The 25483-nt window shown below is 39.7% G+C and overlaps 1 protein-coding gene across 5 annotated transcripts in view; it reads left to right on the forward strand.

Moving 5' to 3' along the window:
- gria2a (glutamate receptor, ionotropic, AMPA 2a) overlaps positions 1-25483 on the forward strand; it is a 59515-nt gene that overhangs the window by 17785 nt on the left and 16247 nt on the right. For all 5 annotated transcript variants that reach the window (XM_052127220.1, XM_052127216.1, XM_052127217.1 and 2 more), the window contains exons 3-10: positions 9954-10193; positions 14118-14314; positions 14469-14522; positions 17783-17941; positions 19366-19533; positions 19626-19730; positions 20381-20488; positions 20581-20787. In XM_052127220.1, the coding sequence (XP_051983180.1) occupies positions 9954-10193; positions 14118-14314; positions 14469-14522; positions 17783-17941; positions 19366-19533; positions 19626-19730; positions 20381-20488; positions 20581-20787 (1238 nt within the window). The remainder of the gene's footprint in view (positions 1-9953; positions 10194-14117; positions 14315-14468; positions 14523-17782; positions 17942-19365; positions 19534-19625; positions 19731-20380; positions 20489-20580; positions 20788-25483) is intronic.

Here is a 25483-nt window from a genome sequence, read left to right on the forward strand (position 1 = left end):
AGAAACAGATGGAGGCCATCTCTCACATCATGCCTCACCACCGTTACAGCATGAGCCGTGCTCCGTCTGCTCGCCGAGGGCATCCCCCTGCGGCCTCCAAACGTAAGGCAGCTCAACTTCAACCTGGGCTCAGCTCTCAGCCCCAGCGTCGAGTGCCCGCCATAACTCCCCATGGAGTTAGACTCAGTCTCAATGACAGCACGCCTAACAAACGAGCTTGCACTGTTGGTGCTAAAATGCCTCACCTTGTTCAAGCTAGGCACAGTGGTTCCTCTAAAACAATTCCAGAGGCTCCTGGGACATATGGCATCCTCCGCGGCGGCAGCGATATGGGGTTGATGCATATGAGGCCACTTCAGCACTGGCTTAAGACTCGAGTCCCGAGATGGGCATTGCGCCGTGGCACATTCTGTATGTTCATCACCCCCTCCTGCCACCAGACTTTCAATCCTTGGACAGACCTCTGTTTTCTGCGGACAGGAGTCCCCCTAAAGCAGGTGTCCCGACGCGTTCTGGTCACCACAGAGGCCTCCAAATGGGGTTGGGGCGCAGTGTGCAATGGGCGCGAAGCCGCCAGCTCTGGCTGGGTTGGCACATCAACTGCCTAGAGATGTTTGTCGTAATTCTTGCCCTGCAGAGGTTTCTCCCACTACTTCGGGGCAAGCACATATTGATCTGTTCAGACAGCACCACCACGATAGCGTGCATAAATCGCCAAGGTGCCGTGCGCTCTCGTCACATGTCGCAACTCGCCCGCCATCTCCTCCTTTGGATTCAGCAGCAACTGCACGCCACTCATATCCTGGGCAACCTCAACACGGCAGCGGACGCGCTGTTGCGACAGGGCACGCTCAGTGGAGAGTTGAGGCTCCACCACATGAGATCTCTCCATGGTCCTTTCAGGCCTCCAGAGGCCCTCCTTTGAGCTGCTAGAATCAGTCAAGCTCAGAGCCCTCTCCTTGAAGACGGCCCTACTGATCGCACTCGCTTCCATCAAGAGGGTTGGGGACCTGCAAGCGTTCTCTGTCAGTGACACTTGCCTGGAGTTTGGTCCGGCAGATGCCCATGTCATCCTAAGACCTCGACCAGGCACTGCCCGGGAGGAGGCAAACCCAGCCTTTTTGTTGCTGTGTCCGGTGGGTGCTTTGCGTACCTATGTGGATCGCACGCAGGGCTTTAGATGTTCTGAGCAGCTCTTTGTCTGCTTTGGTGGACAGCGGAAAGGGAACGTTGTCGCCAAACAGAGGTTAGCCCACTGGGTCGTCGACGCCATCGCTTTGGCCTATCAGACCTAGGCCATGCCCGCCCTCTTGCGGGTTCAAGCACACTTGACAAGAAGTGTGGCATCCTCGTGGGCACTGGCCAACGGCACCTCCCTAGCAGACATCTGCAGAGCGACGGGCTGGGCAACACCCAATACCTTTACGAGATTCTAAAATCTCAGGGTTGAGTCGGTTTCGTTCCCCCGACCACGACGCTGTACCGAGCCACTATAATGGCCGAACCTTATTCTCGGCTCCTCAGTGAAAAACCTGAATGGATTTTGCACTAATGGACAGATGCACAATTCCCTCCTTTTATACCAGTATGTCCAGGGGACATGCAAATTCTGTCTGTCAATTTCTCATTGGCCTTTTCTCAAGTACAGAGGTAACCAAGGCCTTCAAGAAAGACCCCTAGTGTCGCTTCATTCGACACAACGTCTCGTTCCCTCCACCAGGGAACCAGGGGCGAACATTTCATCAAAATGTTGGGGGGGGGACAATAAACATAACAATTCTCAAGAGCAATTTTTGAATGGGACTCCAAGGGTTTTTTGTTGTTGCCCCGTTTGCATTTGTATCATTTTATTTCTTAAACAATTATTTTAAGAATGTATCATTATATTATTTACAATACACATATTTTAATGATATTTTAGGGAGGGACAACCCTCAGTTGGGGGGGGGGGTCCTGACCCCTTTATCCCTCTCGGAGGCTTGAGAAGGGACCGGGTGCGAAAAAGTGTGTAGAATCACGACCCGGCAAAAACAGAATTCTTGGTCATAAAAATTACAAACCACACAGGGAGAGTGAGGCAGGCAGACAGACTAAAAGAACAATTTAAAAGGTATAAATGTATTGTCTTTTTGGGTAAACAAGTTTCCAGTCTGTAGAAATTCACTCAAATTTGCTGTTTGGGGTAAGAACTTTTTATGCGGCATATCTATATCATGCCCGCATCCGCAACACATCGTCACTCGGTTATAGGTGATCAACCAAAGATAACCTGAAAATTTGTTGAGAAAACAAACAAAAGTCGAAAAACTTTATCAAAATCATCTAAGTTTTGAAAGTTAATGCGCGTCTGTGGTGTAACAGTCACTGTGCTTCGCATCCGGATTACCACCTCGAATGTGCATTAATTTTCCATAATTTGAAGGTCAATTATTCCTTCAAATGTTCAAAAATGAATATTAATTAATAAAATAATGACTTACAGCTTACATCTTCCAGTTTCCTCTCTCCGTTTGGCTCTCTCTCTCATGCATGGCAGTCTTAACAAAGATTTGAAATTGTAAATTTTTTTATTTCGTGTCTGCATTTCAAACCATTGACACAAACACACACAAGAATATATTGAGCATATTATTCATCCAAATGACAGAGAATAAACAGCTATATCAACTAAAGCTCTAGGCAGAATTCACATAAAATTCAAGCAAAATTATATTAATTACATAACTCAGTGGCGGGTCATCATTGATTTAATGCATTAACAGTTGTACTTGCAATGGCTCATCATACATTTATGAATCAGCTCTTTTAACAAGCATTTTGCCTCAACATACCTTATGTAACAACATTAAATCATTCTTAACTACATTTATTCTTATCTAATTTGATTCTTCTTTTTTTCCTGTTGTTTTGACTCCTCTGTGACTAGAACTTTGTTTTGACATAGGAAATGTAACCGAGCGTTCCTATCGGGTTCGCCTAAACACTTGTATACAATAAAATAAAAACGGAGACAAGTTGAAGTTTGAACAGAACTTCTCCAACATTTATTTGTTGCAGCAAACGTTGCAACTCTCCACTGGACTGCCTGCGTACCTGACGCGCATGCATATACAACACGCCTACGGCAAGCTCCGAGGAAAAAACACACACTCACACACACACACACACACACACACACACACACACACACGAACGAACACGAACACACACACACAGATAGATTATATTCCCTAACACAACTCCTAAACCTAACCCTCACAAAAAACTTTCTGCATTTTTACATTTTTAATAAAACATAGTTTAGTATGTTTTTTAAGCAATTTTAATTATGTGGACACTAGAAATGTCCTCATAAACCGCATTTATAGCATAATACCCTTGAAATTACCAGTTTGTAACCTAAAAAAAAGTAATCACAAACCAATTAAAACTGCCCACTGTGCACAATCACTTAGCGTTACAACAATAAACTCCATCAAAATTAAGTCTTTCACAGTAATAAGTTCAGCTTCATATGTAAAAGCTTTAAAATTACTTTAAAATGGCATGTATCTCATGGCATAGTCCACTCTAGAGACATGTTTCCTGCTGTTTAAACCAAATCTCATTATTCAAATTCAACAGTCAAGTCTTGTAAGTAATTGTAACTTAAATACTATATTGAAAATCCACATGCCAATAAAGACATGCAGAGATTACTTAAGATAATACATACAATATTTAACCACAAAATTAAGTGTTTACAACTAATTATATTAAGTAAGTTATTTAAAATATCTAAGTAAATTAACAAACATAGATACATTTGTTGAAAATATTCTCTCTCTTATTTTTGTTACAATTAGAACCCCACTGATAAATTTTTCCCAGTGTACTGAAGAAATAATTTAGTACTCACTTGAGTAGAAGAACTGAGAATTAATATGACTCAAGTAAGAGTTTATGAAGTAGTTTGCTGAATAATTATGTAATTACTTTACAAATTACTTTTATGGACATAACGTCATACTGTATATACTGTAGTTTACATAAAGGCATTTTTGTTTTTGAAAGAAATTGACATGTCTGTTCACCGAAGGATGCATTAAATTGATCAAAAATACTGCCAAAACATTAGTAATGTTGGAAATTATTAGTACTGTTTGAGATAATATAATATAATTTGTGTTATATTATTATTTATTTTAAAATTAACTTTTTAACCATGATGTCCAAGCCCCATTTTCAGCAGTCTTTAATCTAGCCTACTAAGAATATACTGTATCATCTAATCCTTAAAAAAATATTCTAATATGCGTATTTGTTACTCAGTTTCTTCTTGTTAGTAGAACATTTGAAAGTTGCTGAGGTATTGTTCACACTTGCATTTCTTAATTTTTTTTGATGAATATAATGTCTCTTAAAACTCTTTGCTTAACTGCTAAGAGAGCTACAGTATGTCTTATCATAGAATGTGGTTTTCAGTATCATTGAATGTAGATTTTCAGAATGTGAATTTCAGCATATTGTTTTATTTTGTGACAATATAGAAGATATTGAAAATATTTAATATCATACATAGAATGTGGATTTCAGTTTTGCATATAGCTTTAGGACTGCTAAAGAGAATGTATTTAGATAATTTTTTGGTATTTCATTATCCCCTTTTCTTCCAATTTGGAATGCCCAATTTCCAGTAATTAGTTGGTCTTCGTGGTGGTGCAGTTACTCACCTCAATCCGAGGGTGGAGGACAAGTCTCAGTTGCCTCCATTTCTGAGACCACCAATCCACGCATCTTATCATGTGGCTCATTGTGCATGACACCGCGGAGGGTGGGGCCAGGTCGTGATTATACACACCCGGTCCCTTATCAGGCTAATTAAGCCTCCGAGAGCAATAAAGGCAGATTGCGGACGGTGGTGCGATGAGAGAGAGAGATTGTTTACGGACATGCCGTCATGTGTGTGTGTTTGTCTTTTCTTTAAGTTAATCATTAAAATATTGTTTATATCACCAGGCCGGTTCTCGCCTCCTCCTTTCCATTGAACTGCTTTATAGTTAGGCAAAATCTGCTCTGTTCTCACTTTAATTTCTAAAGTTGCCACAAAACATCCATGATTTGCAAATGGTTCTATCGTCTTCACTCGTGACATGTGAACACTTTTGTCCTATTTAATGGTTGTGCTTTACCACCCCCACCACCACCTACTACCCTCACACTTTTTTACATGAACGACTGGTGCTGGATCTTCATGACACTTGGAAAAAACAAGACAGAGTGTCATTCTCCAATACAAACTTCTCCTACTGATTTCTGTCTTACTGGTTTGCTGTTTTGCTTGCCAAGGGTGTAAATTAGTGTGTATAACAAGTTTGCATAGATTTATTGTGTTTTATAGAGCAGGCTGAATTTAAGAGTGAGCGGCATCAGTGTCTAATGCATTTCTTTCTCTTCAATACTCAGTGACACAATCTCAGATCAGATTAACCTCAATACACACAGCCTAGTCTTTCAACCAACATAACAACAGACACTGATTCGGCTCTTCATCTTTGTTCCTCTATCTAACCAATGACGTTTAGCTCACCACTTCATATAGGCAAAATCATCAGTTGAATAAGTACACTTTTTTGTCATGCAGTTTAAGAGAACCAAAGTTGGATTATCGTCTCATATTAATATTGTCTCATGTAAAGTTTAGTACCAGCCAATTAAATACTTGATCCTACTACTGTCTCACTTTGGCCAGGAATATCCTGATACTATCATCAGATAATTGGTTGATGCTGTGCAGTTAAGTTGGGTAGTAGTTTTGTTATTTTTGGAGAGAAATTCACCTACAAAATAACAGAAATATGCTGATCTATTAGCTGCATGCCAGATATATAATACCCTAGAAATAAAATAAGCATTCACAACCCACTGGATTGCACAGAACTGGGCCCATGTTCACAATAAATCTTAAGGCTAAAAATACCTTGTAACATGGAATGAATGGATGAAATCAGGGGTGTTTCACTCCTAATTTTAGGACTTTCAATGCTAAATGTATCTCCTAAACCCACAACAGCTTAGAAGTCGTTCTGAGGACTTTTAAATCCATAAGTGACTCACAAATTATCTGAAGCATGACTGCAGTCGTCAGTCCACATTACAAAACGATGTATTAGAATATTATTATGACTTTGACTGTTCAAAAAGGTATTACCTATATCATAATTGAGTTGATGTAAAAATGTGGCATTCACAGCCATATTGGGGCTTTCTGATGCTGGTTCTGATGCTGCATTTCATGCTGTATTGTAATTCATTGCACCAACACAGGATGAAGAAATGTTCATTAAAGAATTATCTATCTGTCTGTCCGTCCGTCTGTCCGTCCGTCCGTCCGTCATCTAATAGTATACAGTTGTCTGTCTTTGCTGACAAATAGCGGTTCCCTGTCTACCAATAACTGTGAGCGAATTAAAAGGGCGCACTCATAAAATATGTCGTCATCCATAGCCAGGGTTGGGAGGGTTACTTTTGAAATGTATTCCACTACAGATTACAGAATACATGCTGTAAAATTTAATTTATAAAAGTTTTCAAATGTATTGTGTTAAATTACTCAAGGTCACTAACATATTCTAAATACTTTGGATTACTTCTTCAGCACTGGTAGATTTTTTCACTTGTTTTGACTTTAAAAACTCTGCCAGTACATTAAGATACATGATGTTAAAATTACATTGTCTGAAAAACCTAAATATCTTATGCAGTTTTGTTCAATCAATCAAGATAAATCAAATTGATCTTGTTTTAAAGATTTTTAGATATTTTTACAGGAAAACAATAGAAGAATTATGGAGAGTGTGATTTTTACACTAATATCAAAGGTCTTACTAGAAATAAGAAATTATGACCCAACGTGAATTTTCTTGATAAAAAAATATTATTGTGCCTGGTAACGTGCATGTAAAACGTCTAGAAATAGCATTTAGGTTAGAGTAAAGCTGACAATTTACACAAGATTATTTATATTTCTTCTGCTCCAAACTTACTTCAAATGTACTTCTCTGTTTGCTCGTATGAATGTAACACATCATAAGAAAGTGTTTCACCGCTGTTCAGATGCACTTTGGATCGCATCATTTATATGTATAAAGGTTTTCCATCTGAAAGGACTAAATATTAAATGAAACAAATGACAATAAAATGCAAAGTAATCTCTTCAGTAATCAAAATACATTTTTAATGTAACTATTCTAATTACCAATGATTTAAATTGTAATTGCACTGGAATACAGTTACTTATATTTTGTATTTTAAATACTTAATCCCGTTACATGTATTCCGTTACTCCCCAACCCTGACTATAACAATGAGGTCAACTCCACCTTATTTACATTGAGATTTCCATAGTAAAACTTGCTCTTCACAGTTTTGTGAATAGGTTTTAAGCAAAAACTCCTAGCTAGGAACTCTTTGGAAAACTCCTAGTGGTAAGGTAAATATATTTGTGAATACGGGCCCTGGTCCGTTTACTGCATAGCGAGGCCCAAACCAAAAAACTTGCAGCCAGTGAAAGTGTAGCAGGATCCGTATTAATTTACATAGTTTGCCTTTTATAAATAGTTGCATAACTGAAGGTAGATCGTATATGTGGGTGAAATCTGATTTCTGAACCTGTTAAGAAATGTCCATGTTCATGCTCAAACTAAAAGTAAGAAGTATATATAATATACAATTTAAAAACTAATTGCATGCTGACTTTATCCGGACAGTTCAGCTGAATATTATGTTTTATTTCATTGTCTTGTATTTTTATTAAATATTATTACTATACTATTTTGTATTTTTATTATTTAAATTTTTATTAAAGGCAATGCAGCAAATACATTAATGAGAATGACGTCAAATGTGTTTAATTATCCTAAAAATAATGTCACAATGCAAAAGGAAAAAAAAGAAAAAAACTTAATGGTCTTTATTTTCTATATACATTTTTAATTTTGCTTTATGAGGTAAATTGTGACCTGGATGCCTCTATGTGAGATTCACAGATATACATTTGAATAGATCAGATATGGGCAACATACGGCCCGCGGGCCAGATCAGGCCCTCCACATGGTTAAACGCGGCTCCTTTAAGCGTTTTAAAAAAAATAAATTATTGGATATTTCAGTTAACTTGCATTGGGACCTAACGCATCTCCACAAGTGTTTAACATGCTCAGGGTTGCAAGATAAGAGACACAACACCCCCAGTTTGAGATTTATACTAGCTCAAATTGGAAATATACTGCCTAATGTTATACTTATTTTGTGCAATCTGGCAACAATGCACGCGAGTGCGCTTTTTCTATCTCTCGCTTTCCCCTTCAACAAATTTAGCGATCTGTAGTGCAATATTCTGCTCAAGGAAAAGTGTTATATGGCTACTCTGTGTCCATTCTTGAGGCTGCTTGTGATGTTTGGTGCTACTTTGCAGGTGAAACTTCTCAGTGATTAAATTAAATATTAAAGTAGATCTCGGCATCATTGACATGCGAGCATTTCTAAATTATTTGTGCAATTTAGAAATGTTGAAGTCCCTTCAAACCTGTATGTTAATCTAACTCTTGCAGTAATTATTTATCATAGTCATGCAGCCGGTGTTATTCAGTTGTGTGCTGAAAGTCAAACCATCGAGGAGACCCGCATCATGACCCTTTTAGCATGTAAACGGGTAATGTTTTAGAAAAAAATAAGTAAACTTGCCCGCTTTGCGACAAACATTAAAAGTTCTATACATTTAATTTTTTTTTTTTTATTAAAACAGACCCCTGATGTAGAGAGTGTTAAATTGAATAATAAATTAACAGAGAAGTAGAGATGGTAAAATACATTTATAAGCTCAGCCTTTATTCAGTTTTTTTTTAATGCCTGATAGAAAAGTATCTATCTTTGTAGAGCAATACAATACTTTATTAGTATTATAGATACACTTCAGAAAATTGAGCACACAACTATTTCTGGGCTTAAAAGATACAAAAACCAAATCAATGCAGAACATTGTATCTCAAAAGGAATACAATGTGGCCCCCTATGCACTACTTAAAGCCTGATGTGGCCCCTTTACCAAAATATTTGCCCACCCCTGGAAGATATATACAATAATTTAAAACTTTATTAGGAACACCTGTATACCTACTTATTCATGTGATTATCTAATCAGCCAATAGTGTGGTAGCAGTGCAATGCATAAAATCATGCAAATACGGATCAGGGGCTTCAGTTAATGGTCACATCAACCATCAGAATGGGGAAAAATGGGATCTCATTGATTTCGATTGTGGCATAATTGTTGGTGCCAGACGGGCTGGTTTGGGTATTTCTGTAACTGCTGATTCCCTGAGATTTTTACACATAACAGTCTTTAGAGTTTACTCAGAATGGTGCCAATAACATCCAGTGAGCAGTAGTTCTGTGGACAGAAACGTTTTGTTGATGAGCGAGGTCAATGGATAATGGCCAGGGCTGCGTTTCTTAAAACCATCGTAAGGCTAAGTAGATCGGAGCCAGTGGTCTCTTCGATCAACTTAAGCTTATGATGTTTTTAGGAAGCGCAACCCAGACTGGTTCGAGCTGATAGAAAGGCTACGGTAACTCAGAAAACCACTCTATATAACTGTAGTGAGCAGAACCCTTTGAAACTTGAGGTGGATGGGCAACAACAGCAGAAGACCATGTTGGGCACTTTATTAGGACCATAGTGTTCCTAATAAAGTGCTCAGTGAATGTACATGCATTTAAACTATGATCATTTTGTGTGCAGTACATTTTTGTTTATTTGTTTTGTTTTTCACATTATTTTCAAACCTTTTTACAGCTAGGATTGGTTGGACCAGACGTTAATCTGGGTAGATCAGTGCCATCCTGGCCATCATATTGTTTTGCCCCTGTCATCAGTTATATTGATGTCTGTTTTTTTGTTTGTTTGTTTTTCAGTTTGCTCCCAGTTTTCCAGGGGAGTGTATGCGATCTTTGGCTTCTACGATAAGAAATCGGTGAACACCATCACGTCATTCTGTGAAACGCTGCACGTGTCCTTCATCACACCCAGTTTCCCAGCTGATGGACTCAACCAGTTTGTCCTGCAAATGAGGCCTGATATCAAAGGACCTCTAATCAGTCTGGTGGAGTATTACAAGTGGGAGAAGTTTGCCTATCTCTATGACAGTGACAGAGGTAAAAAAAATCTCTCTTTCTTCTGAACTATGTATGCACTCTATCTTTTTTCTCAGGCAAGGCACTTCCAGTGCTGTTTACACGCATGCGCAAACACACACTTACATGTACACACAAACACACTTACATGCACACACACACATACACTAGAGAATTCAATCAATAACTCTATTACTTTGTGGTAAAATGCCTGTTGGAAAAGAGCATGTCGGTTGAGAGTGCTTACAGATGAGCACATTTACAGTCTTCCTTTCCTCACTCTCCATTTCTCTATCTCTGTATGCATTATTTATACCTGTTTTAACTATGTAATCACACCTTGGACTGCCATGGAGAAATACAAAAAGACATAATTGTCCTCTCAGTGGTTCTAGTGCTTACGATGCGCTAACGTATAGGTGCATTCAGTGATTTATTTAATTTTTGTGTGCTTTTTGCTAAATTTTTGAACATAAAAATACTCACAGGAGATGAAGACTCTAGTCATATTAGTCTTTTACATGGTTCTGGGCTAACATTCATGAGCACCGACATGTTGAGATCATATGACCAGCTGAATATGATTCATATATGATATTAATCATGGCTGACTGTAAATATCACTTTTCTACAATGTTAGCAGTAATTGAGAACTTTTGTTTTTGTGTGATGCTGAATCTACACAGCTAAGTCTCAGTGCAACATAAAAAAATATTAATGAGTGCACCTTTAACACTATATGTATTTAGTCTTTTTAATATTAAGTTATGTTTACTTTGTGTTATATAGTGGTATATAATGTTGTTTCTGGAGAGTGTACAAACATTTGTACTCTATAAGGGTAATAACATTGTGTAATAAGCAGATGCAATATGTTTCCAACAATTAGCAATTTTTCTGTCCAAACTGAATGTGAAACTGCTGTGTGACATGACACAATCAATCAGAAGCTATATAATTATTAATATACTGGTATATGGAGCAGGATTTTGGACAAATGAGATTTCACAGAGAATAGAACAACAAAAATAGAAAACAAGTGACCAACAAAATGTCCTCTTGCCTGCCAGTCGTGGCTGCCTACGACAAAAAGTGAGATTTACATGGAAGACTAGGAAACAGTGTAACTGTCTATTGTGCTGTTGTATTCCATGAGCAATTCCATGTTGTATTCCAATATTTTCTAACAGAAATGTCTCAGAATTTCTGTTAGTGTGAATATGTTGGCTGAATGGTTTTTGAACGTTTTCACCATTGACTGGAGTGTCCGAAATGTGCTGCGTCTCTAGTTTGAGGCAGAGAAATAAATCTCTCCTGCAAGACCTAGATATGAAATCAACCGAGAGAGAAAAGAGGGGGTGGGTGTGTAGGATAAGATGAGAGCAGGAAAGAGAAGGAACGTACGATAGAGCAAATGACCAAAAGAGAGAATGCTAAAATAAAGAGAGAGAGAGAGAGATAGAGAGAGAGGAGAAATCATAAATGAATAGAAAAAGTGCCCTAAGGGGCTTTCTAGTGTAATTTAAATACTCCTAAGATCGAGGCCTTTGGGTGTAATTTGAAGTAGTGGTTGATTAAAGTAGAGAAGTGGTTAAAACAGAAGCAGCTGTAAATGAGATTTAATTTAATTTAAGAAGATGCAGTGAAGCTAGTAGACACGAAGCTTGAAAATATTACGCTATAGAACTGTAATTAAAGGTGTGGTAAGTGATTTTTTTTTTATACCACATATAAAATGTCCCTACTACCTGACAGATATCACTGATATAGGTGGCTTGAGAATCACAAAGTCTGTCTCTGTGACAGACCTAGGCTATGTTCAGAATGGAATACAGTGCAGTAAACAGTATAATGTCTAGTAATTTTTTTTACTGAAATGCATTGTTCCATGATAAAAGTTTCAAACAGTAGTCTTGTGCCTTTCAAGTCAGAGAGTCGGAAATGTCGTAGTTACGAGTTCCAAGCACATTAATTACTAAGTGAAGTCATATTTACCGATGGGAAACTGGGAAATCTAGATGATACCATGATGAGTTGCCAAGTTGTGTTGTTGAAAGGGGCATGCCAACATGAAAGATAGCAGAAGCAATGGAAAGCTAATGATTTTGGGAAATAATTTCAATTTCAGTTCAAGTTCAAAATGTGATCTCAGTGATTTGGACCGTGGCATGATTGTTGGTGCCAGATGGGCTGGTTTGAGTGTCTACAACAATCTCTAGAATTTACTCAGAATGGTGCCAAAAACCAAAAACATCCAGTGAGGGGCAGTTCTGCAGAGGGAAATGCCTTGTTGATGAGAGAGGACAATAGAGAATAGATTGGTTAGAACTGACAAAGTCTACAGTAACTCAGAAAACCGCTCTGTACAACTGTGGTGAGAAGAATAACATCTCAGAATGCTATTCTAAGATGCGGGTTGGTGCTATTTTGGCGACATGAGGGATTTAATGTTGTGGCTGATCGGTGTATATGTATGTATGTATGTGTAATGCAGATACAAATAAATTGCATTATTGTGCCAGACATGTAAAGCATTGATTAGACAATACAAAAAGTGGCTTTAGATGTTAGTATATTGTTTATTTAAACCTGTATCATTTAACATAATCCTAAACTCTAAAGTAATCTATTTTGCTGTTGAGTTCGTCAATCTGTCCAGTTCTCTCAGGATGCTTTCTTTCTGTCTTGTGTTCCGTCTGTGCTATTTTTAATAATATTATTGGCCTACAATTGTATGCATCAGACTGATGCATTTGTAGAGTCTCTCTGGATTTCAGCATCATAAATGCTGCATTTATAAGAATTTGAAACTATGTAAATCTCTTCTTGAGACCTCTGCATTCTGTTGTGCTTCATCCAGCTGTCAAACCGTCCTGGCTCTTGTTCTGTGTTTTTTTTTAAGTGTTTAAGGGTTAGCCCACTTCTGATGCAGCTTAAAAACACTAAGTTACATGCACTTTAAGATTGTAGTGCTCCGATGGTAGGACAATGTGTACATTACAACAGGGCTAAAGGCACACCTTATGGAAAATGTGCTTTTTTTCTGGACAAAAATCTACCTGTTGGGGTCCTTTTATTATTAGGCAGTTATTAAAAACTTTTGATTTAATTAACCTTGAACAAAACTGAAAAAGATAAAAAAAAAAAAAGTATTTTGACTCAAAATAAATGTGTTAATTTCAGGGATTTTTATCAGCTACATAAATTTGCAACATTTAAAATAAAATATTAAAATGAGATTAGATTGCCTTTAGCCCCATTGTACCCTACTGTTATTATTAAATGTATGTACTGGCGGCACGATTAATTGCGTCAATCGCACTTAATTAATGCTTTAAATCGACAACTCTAAAATGTATTAAAGGGTAACTAAACCCTAAACCAACTTTTTTTTAGTTAATGATCTGTAAGCATGGGGCTTTATTAGTACTGGTCATTGATTCAAGTAATTTTTTTGACATTTGTGTATAAAGTGTTTTAATTCTACAATATATGGTGTAAAAACGTCTGAGTGCTGCCCTCTTCAGGTTGAACGGTGGCTACTGCAGTTGAATTTTCCTATTGGCTGTTGCGGTACTTCGTGACGTAAGCGGTGACAGCTGACGTAAGCAGGTTCCAGCTCACCACGCCAGATTCATGTACATGTCGTCTTGCGACCGTGTGAGGAATAATAATAACATAGAGTCTGACAGCAGCTGTCAATTAATCCGTCACTACGAGTCTCAGGTGACTCAGGTTCGAGTCTCAGGTTTTTCCCAGTCCAATCAAATAATTATTTTAAAAAGTTATGTTAAAAAAGGGAAGGTTTTGGAGAGAGAGTGTGTGCAGTAAGCAAAATGGCAGAAGCCAGATTGATGAAAATTTTTATGGTGACATTGATGTAAAGCAGTCACATACATCTCTCTCTCTCTCTCTCTCTCTCTCTCTCTCTTTCCTTCTCTGTAGGCTTGTCTACTCTGCAGGCAGTGCTGGACACAGCAGCAGAGAGGAAGTGGCAGGTAACAGCCATTAACGTTGGGAACCTTAAGGATGAGTGGAAAGACGAGGCATATCGCTCCCTCTTTCAGGACCTTGAGAATAAGAAAGAGAGGAGAGTCATCCTAGACTGTGAACAGGATAAAGTCAAGGACATTATGGAACAGGTAAGTGGCATGTTAAAAACGTGCACACAATCACATACACTTATTACAGCACACATGAAAGGTCAAGAATGTATTTATGCTGTTCTGCATATTACCTGCCTTTTTAATTAAATTGCTCTAGTGAAAGAAATTTTTTTTCTTGCCTTCTCTCCAGGTCATTACAATTGGTCGACATGTGAAAGGATACCATTACATCATTGCTAATTTTGTAAGTTGCTATTGTATATTTTTATTCCTGTCCATTAAAGGGATAGTTCACCCTAAGAACTAAAATTGTCATCATTTACTCACCGTTGTGTCCTGAAACCTAAACATGTATGATTTTATTTGTTCTGTGGAACACAAAAGGGGATATTTTTACATGTTTTTCATACAACAAAAGCATATTGACGTGTTTCAGTGATGTCACTTTTTCCCTGCAGTTGCCATATTTGTGACCATCAGTTGGAGAAAACAATGGCAGTAAATGGAAAAACACCCATAAAATGATCTCAAGAAAAACAACAAAAAATGCTTTTGATCCATGCAATGTCCCAGCAAAAATGTTGCCAAATTTGACTTTCGCTGACATTTAGATATACAGTTAAAGTCAGAAGTTTACATACACCTTAGCCAAATACATTTAAACTCAGTTTTTCAAAATTCCTGACATTTAGGTCAGTTAGGATCACTACTTTATTTTAAGAATGGGAAATGTCGGGGCCTGGGTAGCTCATCAAGTAAAGATGCTAACTACCACAACTGGAGTCAGAAGTTCGAACCCAGGGGCTTCCTAAGCAACCAATTAAACCGGTTTCTAGGGTGGGTAGAGGTTGGGTTAACCACCACGTGGTCGCTATAATGTGGTTCTCGCTGTTAGTGGGGTGCGTAGTAAGATGTGCGTGAATGCCACAGAGAATAGTGTGAAGCCTCCACATGTGCTAGGTCTCCGCAGTAATGTGCTTAACAAGCAATGTGATCAAATGTGCGGATTGACTGTCTCGGACTCGGAGGCAACTGAGATTCATCCTCCGCCACCCGGATTGAGGCAAATCACAATGCCACTACGAGGACCTAGAGCACATTGGGAATTGGGCATGCCAAATTGGGGAGAAAAGAGGAGAACATCCAAAAAAAAAAAAAAAGAATGCGAAATGTCAGAATAATAGTAGAGAGAATTATTTATTTATTTCATCACATTCCCAGTGGGTCAGAAGTTTACATGCACTTTGTTAGTATGTGGTTGCATTGCCTTTAAATTGTTTAACTTGGGTTAAACTTTTTGGGTAGCCTCCCACAAGCTTCTCATTCCATCGTAGCTGGAATTTTGGCCCATTCCTCCAGACCGAACTGGTGTAACTTAGTCAGATTTGTAGGCCTCCTTGCTCACACACGCAAAATTTCTATCGAATCGATATCAGGGCTTTGTGATGGCCACTCCAATACCTTGACTTTGTTGTCCTTAAGCCATTTTGCCACAAAATTGGAGGTACGCTTGGGGTCATTGTCCATTTGGAAGACCCATTTGCGACGAGCTTTAACTTCCTGGCTGATGTCTTAAGATGTTGCTTCAATATATCCACATCATTTTCCTTCCTCATTATGCCATCTATTTTGTGAAGTGCACCAGTCCCTCCTGCAGCAAATCACCCCCACAACATGATGCTGCCACCCTCATGCTTCACCTTTTTCCTCCAAACATAATGATGGTCATTATGGCCAAAAAGTTCAATTTATGTTTCATCAGACCAGAGGACAGAGGACATTTATTTGTCCCCATGTGCAGCTGAAAACTGTACTCTGGCTTTTAAAGATGGAGCAGTGGCTTCTTCCTTGCTTGTACAGATGAACGTGGTACCTTCAGGCTTTTGGAAATTACACCCAAGGATGAACCAGACTTGTGGAGGTCCACACATTTTTTTTGAGGTCTTGGCTGATTTCTTTTGATTTTCCCTACTTAAGCCTTAAAATACATCCACAGGTACACCTCCAATTGAATCCAGTTAGCCAATTAGACTATCAGAAGCTAATTGGCTAATTGTCTAAAGGCATGATATCATTTTCTGGAATTTTCCAAGTTGTTTAAAGGCACAGTTAATTTAGTTTATGTAAACTTCTGACCCACTGGAATTGTTATATAGTCAATTAAAAGTCAAGCAATCTGTCTGTAAACAATCGCTGGAAAAATGACATGCACAAAGTAGAGATCCTAAAACACTTGCCAAAGCTATAGTTTGCTAATATGAAATCTGTGGAGTGGTTTTAATGACTTTAACCTAAGTGTATGTAAACTTCTCATCTGTACACATTAAATATGTACTAAATACTTACATTATAGTGCTTTTTATTTATAACAATGTAAAACTTTATTGAAAGAAAATGTACATTTTGGCTCTGGTAAGAAAATAGCAACCTTGAAAAACCTTTTCAAGATTTATAAATAGAAACAAAATCCCGCATCCCACAGCACAGCACATTGAAGGTATATGGAATTTTAGTCACAAACATGCCGGTGCAGTGATGCAGTGACATCACATGATTCCTAAAACAGGTCAATAGTGGGGCTGTCAAGCTCCAAAACAGACAAAAAAAGCACCATAAAAGCAGTCCATATGACTTGTGCACCATATTTGAAGTCTTCGAGATACGATAGTTTTTTTTGAGGTTCAGACTGACATTTAAGTCAGAATGTTTTGTAAATAAGATGTTTTTGCGTGTCTCATGAGTGATTGGAATATGTGGAAGCATAAATGAACCTTTGAGAGCTACAGCAGAGGACAATATTTTCAGTTACATTTAATTTGGCTCTGTATACTATCTGCTATAATTTAGCTTCAATAGACTTTCATAAGTGCATAAGTCATAAGGAAAGATCAGTGTAAACATTATGTCTAATTAATCTGTCTCCTTAATCTAAGAAAGAATCAAGATCATTTTTGGGTGAAGGTTTGAGGATTTTTTGAACCTTCATTTGTTGTCTTAATAGTTTTCTTGATTCATTTTTTAATAAATGAGATTGGAGTGTGTGTATGTGCATGTTGTGTGTGTATAAGGTTGATAGAGAGAGAGAGAGTTTGAATTAAATTATTAATTTAATAGTTCACAATACACTGACCCAACCAGACTAGTCCTGTAAATCTAATGTAAATGTATGTAAATCTGAGTTTTTTTCATAACCAGTCGTGACCGTGATAAGCGACAAGTGACAGGATATTTTGTTGGTCACTTCGGTTAAATTTCTGTGGCATTTCACTCTGTAGCCCTGCCCACTGTGAAATCTCATTGGTCTAAAATCCCACCTCTCATAACTGTATGTTAAACAACAAATATGTTCTGATTTGTTGTTATGATTCTGCATTGCAAAGTATTTTTTCAGAGTGGACTGACAAATTGCTTGATGCTGGAAACTTGTCGCGTCATGCCTTGTTAGGACACTGTGTTATTTTGACATGAATCATATGTTATTATTAAAGGTATTTGTTTTTGTAGGGCTTTGTGGATGGAGATTTGTCCAAGATTCAGTATGGAGGAGCGAATGTGTCTGGATTTCAAATTGTGGATTTTGACGATCCACTTGTTGCTAAATTTGACCAGCGCTGGGAGGCACTGGAAGAGAAGGAGTACCCTGGAGCAGACAGCAGAATCAGAGTAAGGGAGTGAAAAAATTTAAATTACTGATGCAATAAAAATGCAGCCAACAGAATTTATGTTCATAATCATCATACCTTTATTTGTTATGCTTGATCCGTCATTCTCTTTTCTAATAATTATAAAAACTAGAAAGAATGTCACTTTCAATGAGAATCCTTTAGTGTCAGCAGACTGATGTGGAAGGCATCAATATTTTTATGATCTTAAAGCTTGTTTCTCAAAATATCTTGATAATTTTGCTTTCTAAAATGTGTCCCAAGTTTGTAATTTTATGCTTATATTAGGGCTGGGAAATTTAACATGTTAATTTCTGCAATTAATAGTTGACTGTTTAACATGTTTAAAAAAATTTACACAATTAATACAGTATCTGTTTTTTCTGTTTACTTCCTAAAAATTCACTAATGTTTTCCTCAACTTCCTGTGGCTAAAATTGGGAAATATAGATTTCCAGTAGGTACACCGTCATATCGACTGCACATCCTAGCACAGAAACTGATTGTGTGGAGCAGAATTACTGTATGGAAAATTGGAGACTTTACTCGAAAGTGGTGAGCCAGGTTTGGGATAGATACAGGCAAGCTGCCTTATCTCTTCGCATCACCCGAAAATGCTCTCTCACTGTCATCTCAAACAGTGTCAGAAGTGAAACTGTACAAGAGAGACTCGAATGGCAGCCAGAGAAAATAATAATTTTGAGATTTTAAACTTTAGCAAAATATTTAATGATATTTCAGCATTCAATCTGTATGTATAGTGTCTATTAATGCATTGGTAATGTACACTTAAGTTTATCTTGCCAATAAAGCTTGATATAAACTGAATATGCCCATTTTATTCTATTATTAACAAAGTCCTCATAAACATTTAAATAATTAAAATAAATATTGACTAACCAATATCTTGCAAGTTCTTTGAGACAAAGGATAAATTTAATATATTTATGATTATATTAGAATGTTTGTTTAATGTACTGCATTCCATGATTTATCATGATTAATCTCAGAAAACTGTGATTAATTAATTCAAATGTTTTAAGCATTTCACAGCCCTAATTTATTTCTAAAGAAAACTGTATATAATCAGATGTTCCATTAGATGAAAAAGTAGGAGATATGATATGTTTGGGAATTAATGTATTAATTTCTGTACAATTTCAAGTGGTGTTACTTTTGTCTTTTCTTTTAGTTTTTTGGGTTTGGGAATCTACAGAGAACTGAGAGTCACTTTTTGTTTCTATATAAACCTATACATTATCGAATCCTAAGGACTAAGGAGACAATACATAGTTTTAGAGGAGAAGTACAAGCAGAGAGGAAAGTGAGAGACAATGGTGAAAGAATTGATTAAGAATATATTCTCAATTCAGAAGAATGGTTCAATATAATTTTTATGGTTTTCATATGTTCTCTACCTTGCAGTACACTTCTGCTCTCACATATGATGCTGTGCAAGTAATGACAGAGGCATTCCGCTTCCTGCATAAACAAAGAATTGACATCAGTCGACGTGGCAACAATGGAGACTGCTTGGCCAATCCAGCAGTACCATGGGCACAGGGGGTGGAGATTGAGCGTGCTCTCAAGCAGGTCTGCTCTGCCAATACATTATGAATACCTGTTGACTGTGTGTGATAACATTAGGGCATTTTACTGGTGTGTTTTGGCATGAATGTGTTCAGGTGCGTGTGGATGGATTGACAGGAAATATTCAGTTTGATCAGTATGGCAGGAGAGTGAATTACACTGTCAATGTGATGGAGCTGAAGAACAGTGGCCCTGTGAAGGTAACACAGTCTGAAACTAAAACTCTGCATTTTACATGAACATGAGTACCCTAGCAACTACATTAACAGTCAGAAGTTTGGACTGCTTTACATTATTATATTATATTATATTATATTATATTATATTATTTTATATTATATTATATTATATTATATTATATTATTAGTAAATCCTTAAAACTAACTATAACACAAATGGAAGTATGGGATTATTTAGTGATAAAACAAATCAAATCAAAACTATCTTATATTTGATATTTTTCAAAGTAGCCTTCCTTTTCCTAGATTACAGCTTTGCACACTCTTGGCACTCTCTCAACCAACTTCATTAGGGGCCTTCTCGGATGCTTTTTAAACCATATTGAAGGAGTTCCCATGTATGCTGGGCACTTGTTCGCTGCTTTACCTCATCAGGTCCTACTCATCCATTAAAAATTTATATAAAAGTTAGCTTAGTAAAAAATACATACTTCATAAAGTACTTTAAACAAAACCTTAAGGTCAAATGTTTTTTTAAATTATAAGAAGCACATTTTCAGTGTAGTGTGTCCAAACTTTTGACTGGTATTGTATGTTTTAGTGAACATTCCATCATTTGTGGTCCTTACAAAAGTGCAATTTCTATGTCATGATTGTGTTCATTTCCTCAGATTGGTTACTGGAATGAGATGGACAAAATGGCAGTCACAAAATCTGATCTTTTCCCCAACGACACCATGGGAATGGAGAACAAAACGGTTGTTGTGACAACAATCCTGGTAAGAGATTTTATACCATATATTTGAAAATGATCTACATTTGTAAGTATGTGGTTATATTCCCATGTACTGTGCATGCATGTTTATTGTAGGAGGCACCGTATGTAATGCTGAAAAAGAATGCAGAATTACTCACCGATAATGACCGTTATGAGGGATACTGTGTGGACCTGGCTGCTGAGATTGCAAAGCATTGTATGTTTAAATACCAGCTGAGGATTGTGGCAGATGGAAAATATGGCGCACGAGATGCTGAGACCAAGATCTGGAATGGCATGGTTGGGGAACTTGTATATGGGGTGAGAACCAAAGCACACACATACACACTCATACACACTCCCACAAGAACAAACTATAGAAAAAAACACTTAACACCAGCTCCAGGTAACTCAAGGAAAAACACAGGAAACCCCTGCTGAAAAGACCAGCATAGCTTGTAACTAGCAGGTATTTTAAATGCTGGAATGCTGCATGTCATAATGGTGTGCTGGATGATTGTCTCCACTAGGCTGCAACTGGCCTGCTCATACATGTAAATCAGCAAGAGCACATTAGTTGACCATTTTAACCAGCAAGAATCTGGTTCTTTACTAGCAGAGTTGGAGCCAATACCAGACCTTCAAAGACCAAGACCAATACCAGACCCGCTAAAACCCAGAACAATACCAGACCCCCTAAAACCCAGAGAAAGACCAGACCTCCTAAAAGCCAGAGCAATACAAGACACCTTAAAACCCAGAGGAATACCAGATCTTCTAAAACCCAGACTATAACCAGATTCCCTGACACCCAGAGCAATACCAGACACCCTAAAACCCATTGCAATACCGTACCCTGTAAAACCCAGAGCAATACCAGACCTCCTAAAAGCCAGAGCAATACAAGACACCTTAAAACCCAGAGGAATACCAGATCTTCTAAAACCCAGACTATAACCAGATTCCCTGACACCCAGAGCAATACCAGACACCCTAAAACCCATTGCAATACCATACCCTGTAAAACCCAGAGCAATACCAGACCTCCTAAAACCCAGAGCAATACCAGACCCCCTAAAACCCAGAGCAGTACCAGACCCTCTAAAACCAAGATCAATAACAGACCTATTAAAAGTCAGAGCAATATCGTACAGGGGCGTGTCTAGGGGGAGGCTGGGGGAGGCAGTGCCACCCCTAGGATAAGCTCTGCCTCCCCTGAGAATTTGAGAAATAATCTGTCCATCTGTTGTTTTGAGTGTAGCCCCGAATGTATTTTGAATAGTTGACAGACAAATATGAAACCGGACAAAAGCCTATGTAAACCCCCGAAATCATAAGTTGCCTTATTTCATTGTGCTTTGGCTTTGCACATACTGCATACAGCCTGTAAAAATAGACATAGGCATAATCTAGCCTATAGAATAAGTTCCTTTGCTGTCGGTAGCCTATGGGCGACTCCGTTTCTTCCTCTCTGTTGAATATGCAGCAGGTAGAGGAGGAGCTTGCACAGTCGTTGACATCAACTAACGTTACTTAGTAGCGAGTTAACGGCAATTAGCAGGAAAGACAGCAAAAATTGAGCAAATGAGGCTTTGGGGATTTTTCCGAAAGAAGTCAGTGGGTAAGAATTCACATTTGTTTTTGTCCTTAAAGTCTTAAGATCATCATCTAGCTGGCTTTCACCCACAGTAGGCTAAACCTCAAGAGTTGTAGCCTCTAACCTACTTGATTAGATCGATGCAGCTTGGTAGCTCCGAGTTAACGCAGTCGCCTCTCACGACCGTGGTTCGAGCCCCGTTTGGAGCATTTTTTTCTTGTTTATCAGGTGTTGTTTTCGCTAAGGATAACCAATAAGCATTAACATAAACAGTGGCTCGGCTCAGCGACGTGGCAGGGGAGACACAACGTCTCGTTCCCTTCATCAGGGAACGGAGGTTACATACGTAACCTAGACGTTCCCCTTCTGTCGCTCTCTCCACGTTGTGTCAGAGAAGCGACACTAGGGGTCCACTTATAAAAGTGCCATGCGCTGAGCCATGTACGTGAACTGCTGATACAGGAGCGAGCAGGTATTCTTACGTGCAGGACGACCAACTGTATCAGGCTGCACGTACCCTTCCCCAATGCCCCATTTAAGCCATCAGGATGGGCCAAGCCTGGCCGGGCCTCTATGTTTCTCGCATAGAGCAACTAAGGCCGGGGCCCTTACACGCATTGAGGGAAGGGGGTCTTAGCCCTTATTCAGGGCGGAGAAGACCCTGCGGAGGCCACGCCTACCCGAGAGGGGAGGCAAGTTTAAGTGGCAAAACCATCAGAGGCCTGCTTAGGGCCTATGTGGAAAAGTCGGTGTGGTGGTGGATCCAGCCTCATAGAGGGGGGAACATACAGCACGGCAGCCGAGGCAGCCATGACGGCCTAAGGGAAACACGGGAGTCAGCTCGCCAGAGGGGACAGAACCGTGGTGTTACACACAGGGGGAGTCCGAAGGAGGCCTTACCTGTGGAGCACCTATACCAGTACAGGGTAGCTTGCGGTACCCGCAGTGGTTTGGACTGTTTCCCCTGGTTAGGGGGAAGGGCACTAGGTGCAAGCGATTCTCCCGGTCAGATCGTGGGCGTGCCACCGAGTTCTACGGGCTCGGTACCTGAGAAAACACGGGACAATACTGACTCAACTCGGAGATTGTGGAATCTCGCAAAAGTGTTAGGTGTTGCCCAGCCTGCTGCTCTACAAATGTCTGCTAGGGCAGTGCCCCTAGCCAGTGCCCATGAGGACGCAACACTCCTGGTGGAGTGAGCTCGGACCCGCAAGGGGGGGGCACGGCCTGGGTGTGATAAGCCAGGGAAATGGCGTCGACAACCCAGTGGGCGAGTCTCTGCTTGGAGACAGCTTTCCCTTTCTGCTGTCCCCCAAAGTAGACGAAGAGCTGCTCAGAGCGTCTGGTGCTCTGTGTGCGGTCCAGATAAATACGTAAAGCACGTACTGGACACAGCAGTGAAAGGGCTGGGTCTGCCTCCTCCCGGGTCAGCGCTTGCAGGTTCACCACCTGATCCCTGAAGGGGGTGGTAGGAACCTTGGGCACATAGCCCAGTCACGGTCTTAGGATCACGAGAGTATCTGCCGGACCGAACTCCAGGCAAGCGTCGCTAACAGAGAACGCATGCAGGTCCCCGACCCTCTTGATGGAAGCGAGCGCGATCAGCAGGGCAGTCTTGAGAGAGAGGGCCGTTGCATACGGCGCCCCAACCCAATTTGGAGGCGTCGGTTGTGACCAGAACGCGTCGGGACACCTGCTGCAAGGGTACTCCTGCCCTTAGGAAGCAGAGGTCTGTCCAGGGTTTGAAGGTTTGGCGGCAAGCAGATGTAACTTTTATGTTGTGCGTGCCGCGGTGCCATGCTCGTCTCGGGACTCGAGTCCGGAGCCAGTGCTGAAGTGGTCTCATATGCATCAACCCCAGCAGCGCGGCCGCTGCCATATGCCCCAGGATGCCATATGCCCCAGGAGCTGTTGTAAACGTTTTAGCGGGACCATGGCACCTGGCTTGAAGGAAGTGAGGCATTTCAGCACTGACTGAGCACGCTCGTTGGAGAGACGTGCTGTCATTAGGACTGAGTCTAACTCCAGACCGAGAAAAGAGATGCTCTGGACCGGGGAGAGCTTGCTCTTTTCCCAGTTGACCTGAAACCCCAAACGGCTGAGGTGGCTGAGCACCTGGTCTCTGTGTGCGCATAGTAACTCTCGGGAGTGGGCCAGTATGAGCCAGTTCTCACTCTGAAAACATAACCCATTGGAGAGCATGCTCATCCCGAGCTCGGACGGAAACAAGCAAGCGTGCCGGGGAGGCGGGGGGTTTCGAGGAGGTTCACCCGGCGAAACGGAGCCCGTCACTGTCCCCAGATCGTTTTCATCGCCCGCGGCGCCTGCCTCAATCCCGTAGGAAGGAGGCAAGGTGCGGGGGGCGGCTGAAGCCGCTTTTTCGCACTACAAGAAAAAGCCTACGACCGCAATGCTGTCATGGCTATGTTCTCGTACTGAAAACATAGACCATTCATGAAAACGCTGCCTGCGTGTGATCACAACCCAGGAATGCAAGGCAGTTTTTATGGCCGTCAGAGGTGGGGAGAATCAACGCATCCAGAAACTACACAGAGGCGGAAAATCGTCTTTAAAAAGACGCGTCTTGAGAAGGACGTTCAACGCCGCTGTGTTTTGCTCTTTTAAAGCGAAATTCACTCTTTTAGAATAACTCTTTCGAGTTGTCTGCGCTGTCGAAGCGCCCAGGGGCAAGAATGCACAGCCGTGCACGAAGGAGAAAGCCGCTGTTGTGCGCCGTCAGATCCAACAGCATGCAGAGCGTCAGAGGATTAAACAGGAACTTGGTGTGTAACTGCATGCACGACCATCGGCTCCGAAGAAATTTTCTGAATGAACTCCTGTATTTGCGCCATTTAAATACCCGTATGTCCGGGGGCGGGACATGCAAACACTGGTTGCCAACTCTCATTGGCCTTTTTTCATAGTCCAGAGGTGAATATCGGTGCTCAAGAGAGACCCCTAGTGTCGCTTCTCTGACACAACGTGGAGAGAGCGACAGAAGGGGAACATTGTTTATCTCAATGATCCTAATGAAAGGATTTTGACAGATAAATTATTCTCATAGAGATTATGAGAATTATATACAGTTTGATGCCATAGTGTGTCAATGAACTTAGACTAAAGTCATTCATGTATTGCTTTAACTTAGGATCTTATACATCATTTTGACTATTTATGTCAAAAATAAATTATTTATATTCAATATTTTTTTTACCTCACTTTACTCACTATAATATAACTCTTTTGTAATGACTTTATGTTAATGTACATGAAAATTCAAGAATCATGATAGATATTAGGGCAATCCCACTGATCTGCTCTTCCCAATACATTTTCTTCAGTGGTATTGGTCTACAATTTGACATATGTAGCACTTGATGAATTAGTTGTTTGAAGCTGATTTGCAATAAGTTATGTGCT

The sequence above is a fragment of the Xyrauchen texanus genome, chromosome 5 (genome assembly GCF_025860055.1).
Source record: "Xyrauchen texanus isolate HMW12.3.18 chromosome 5, RBS_HiC_50CHRs, whole genome shotgun sequence".
NCBI lineage: Eukaryota > Metazoa > Chordata > Actinopteri > Cypriniformes > Catostomidae > Xyrauchen > Xyrauchen texanus.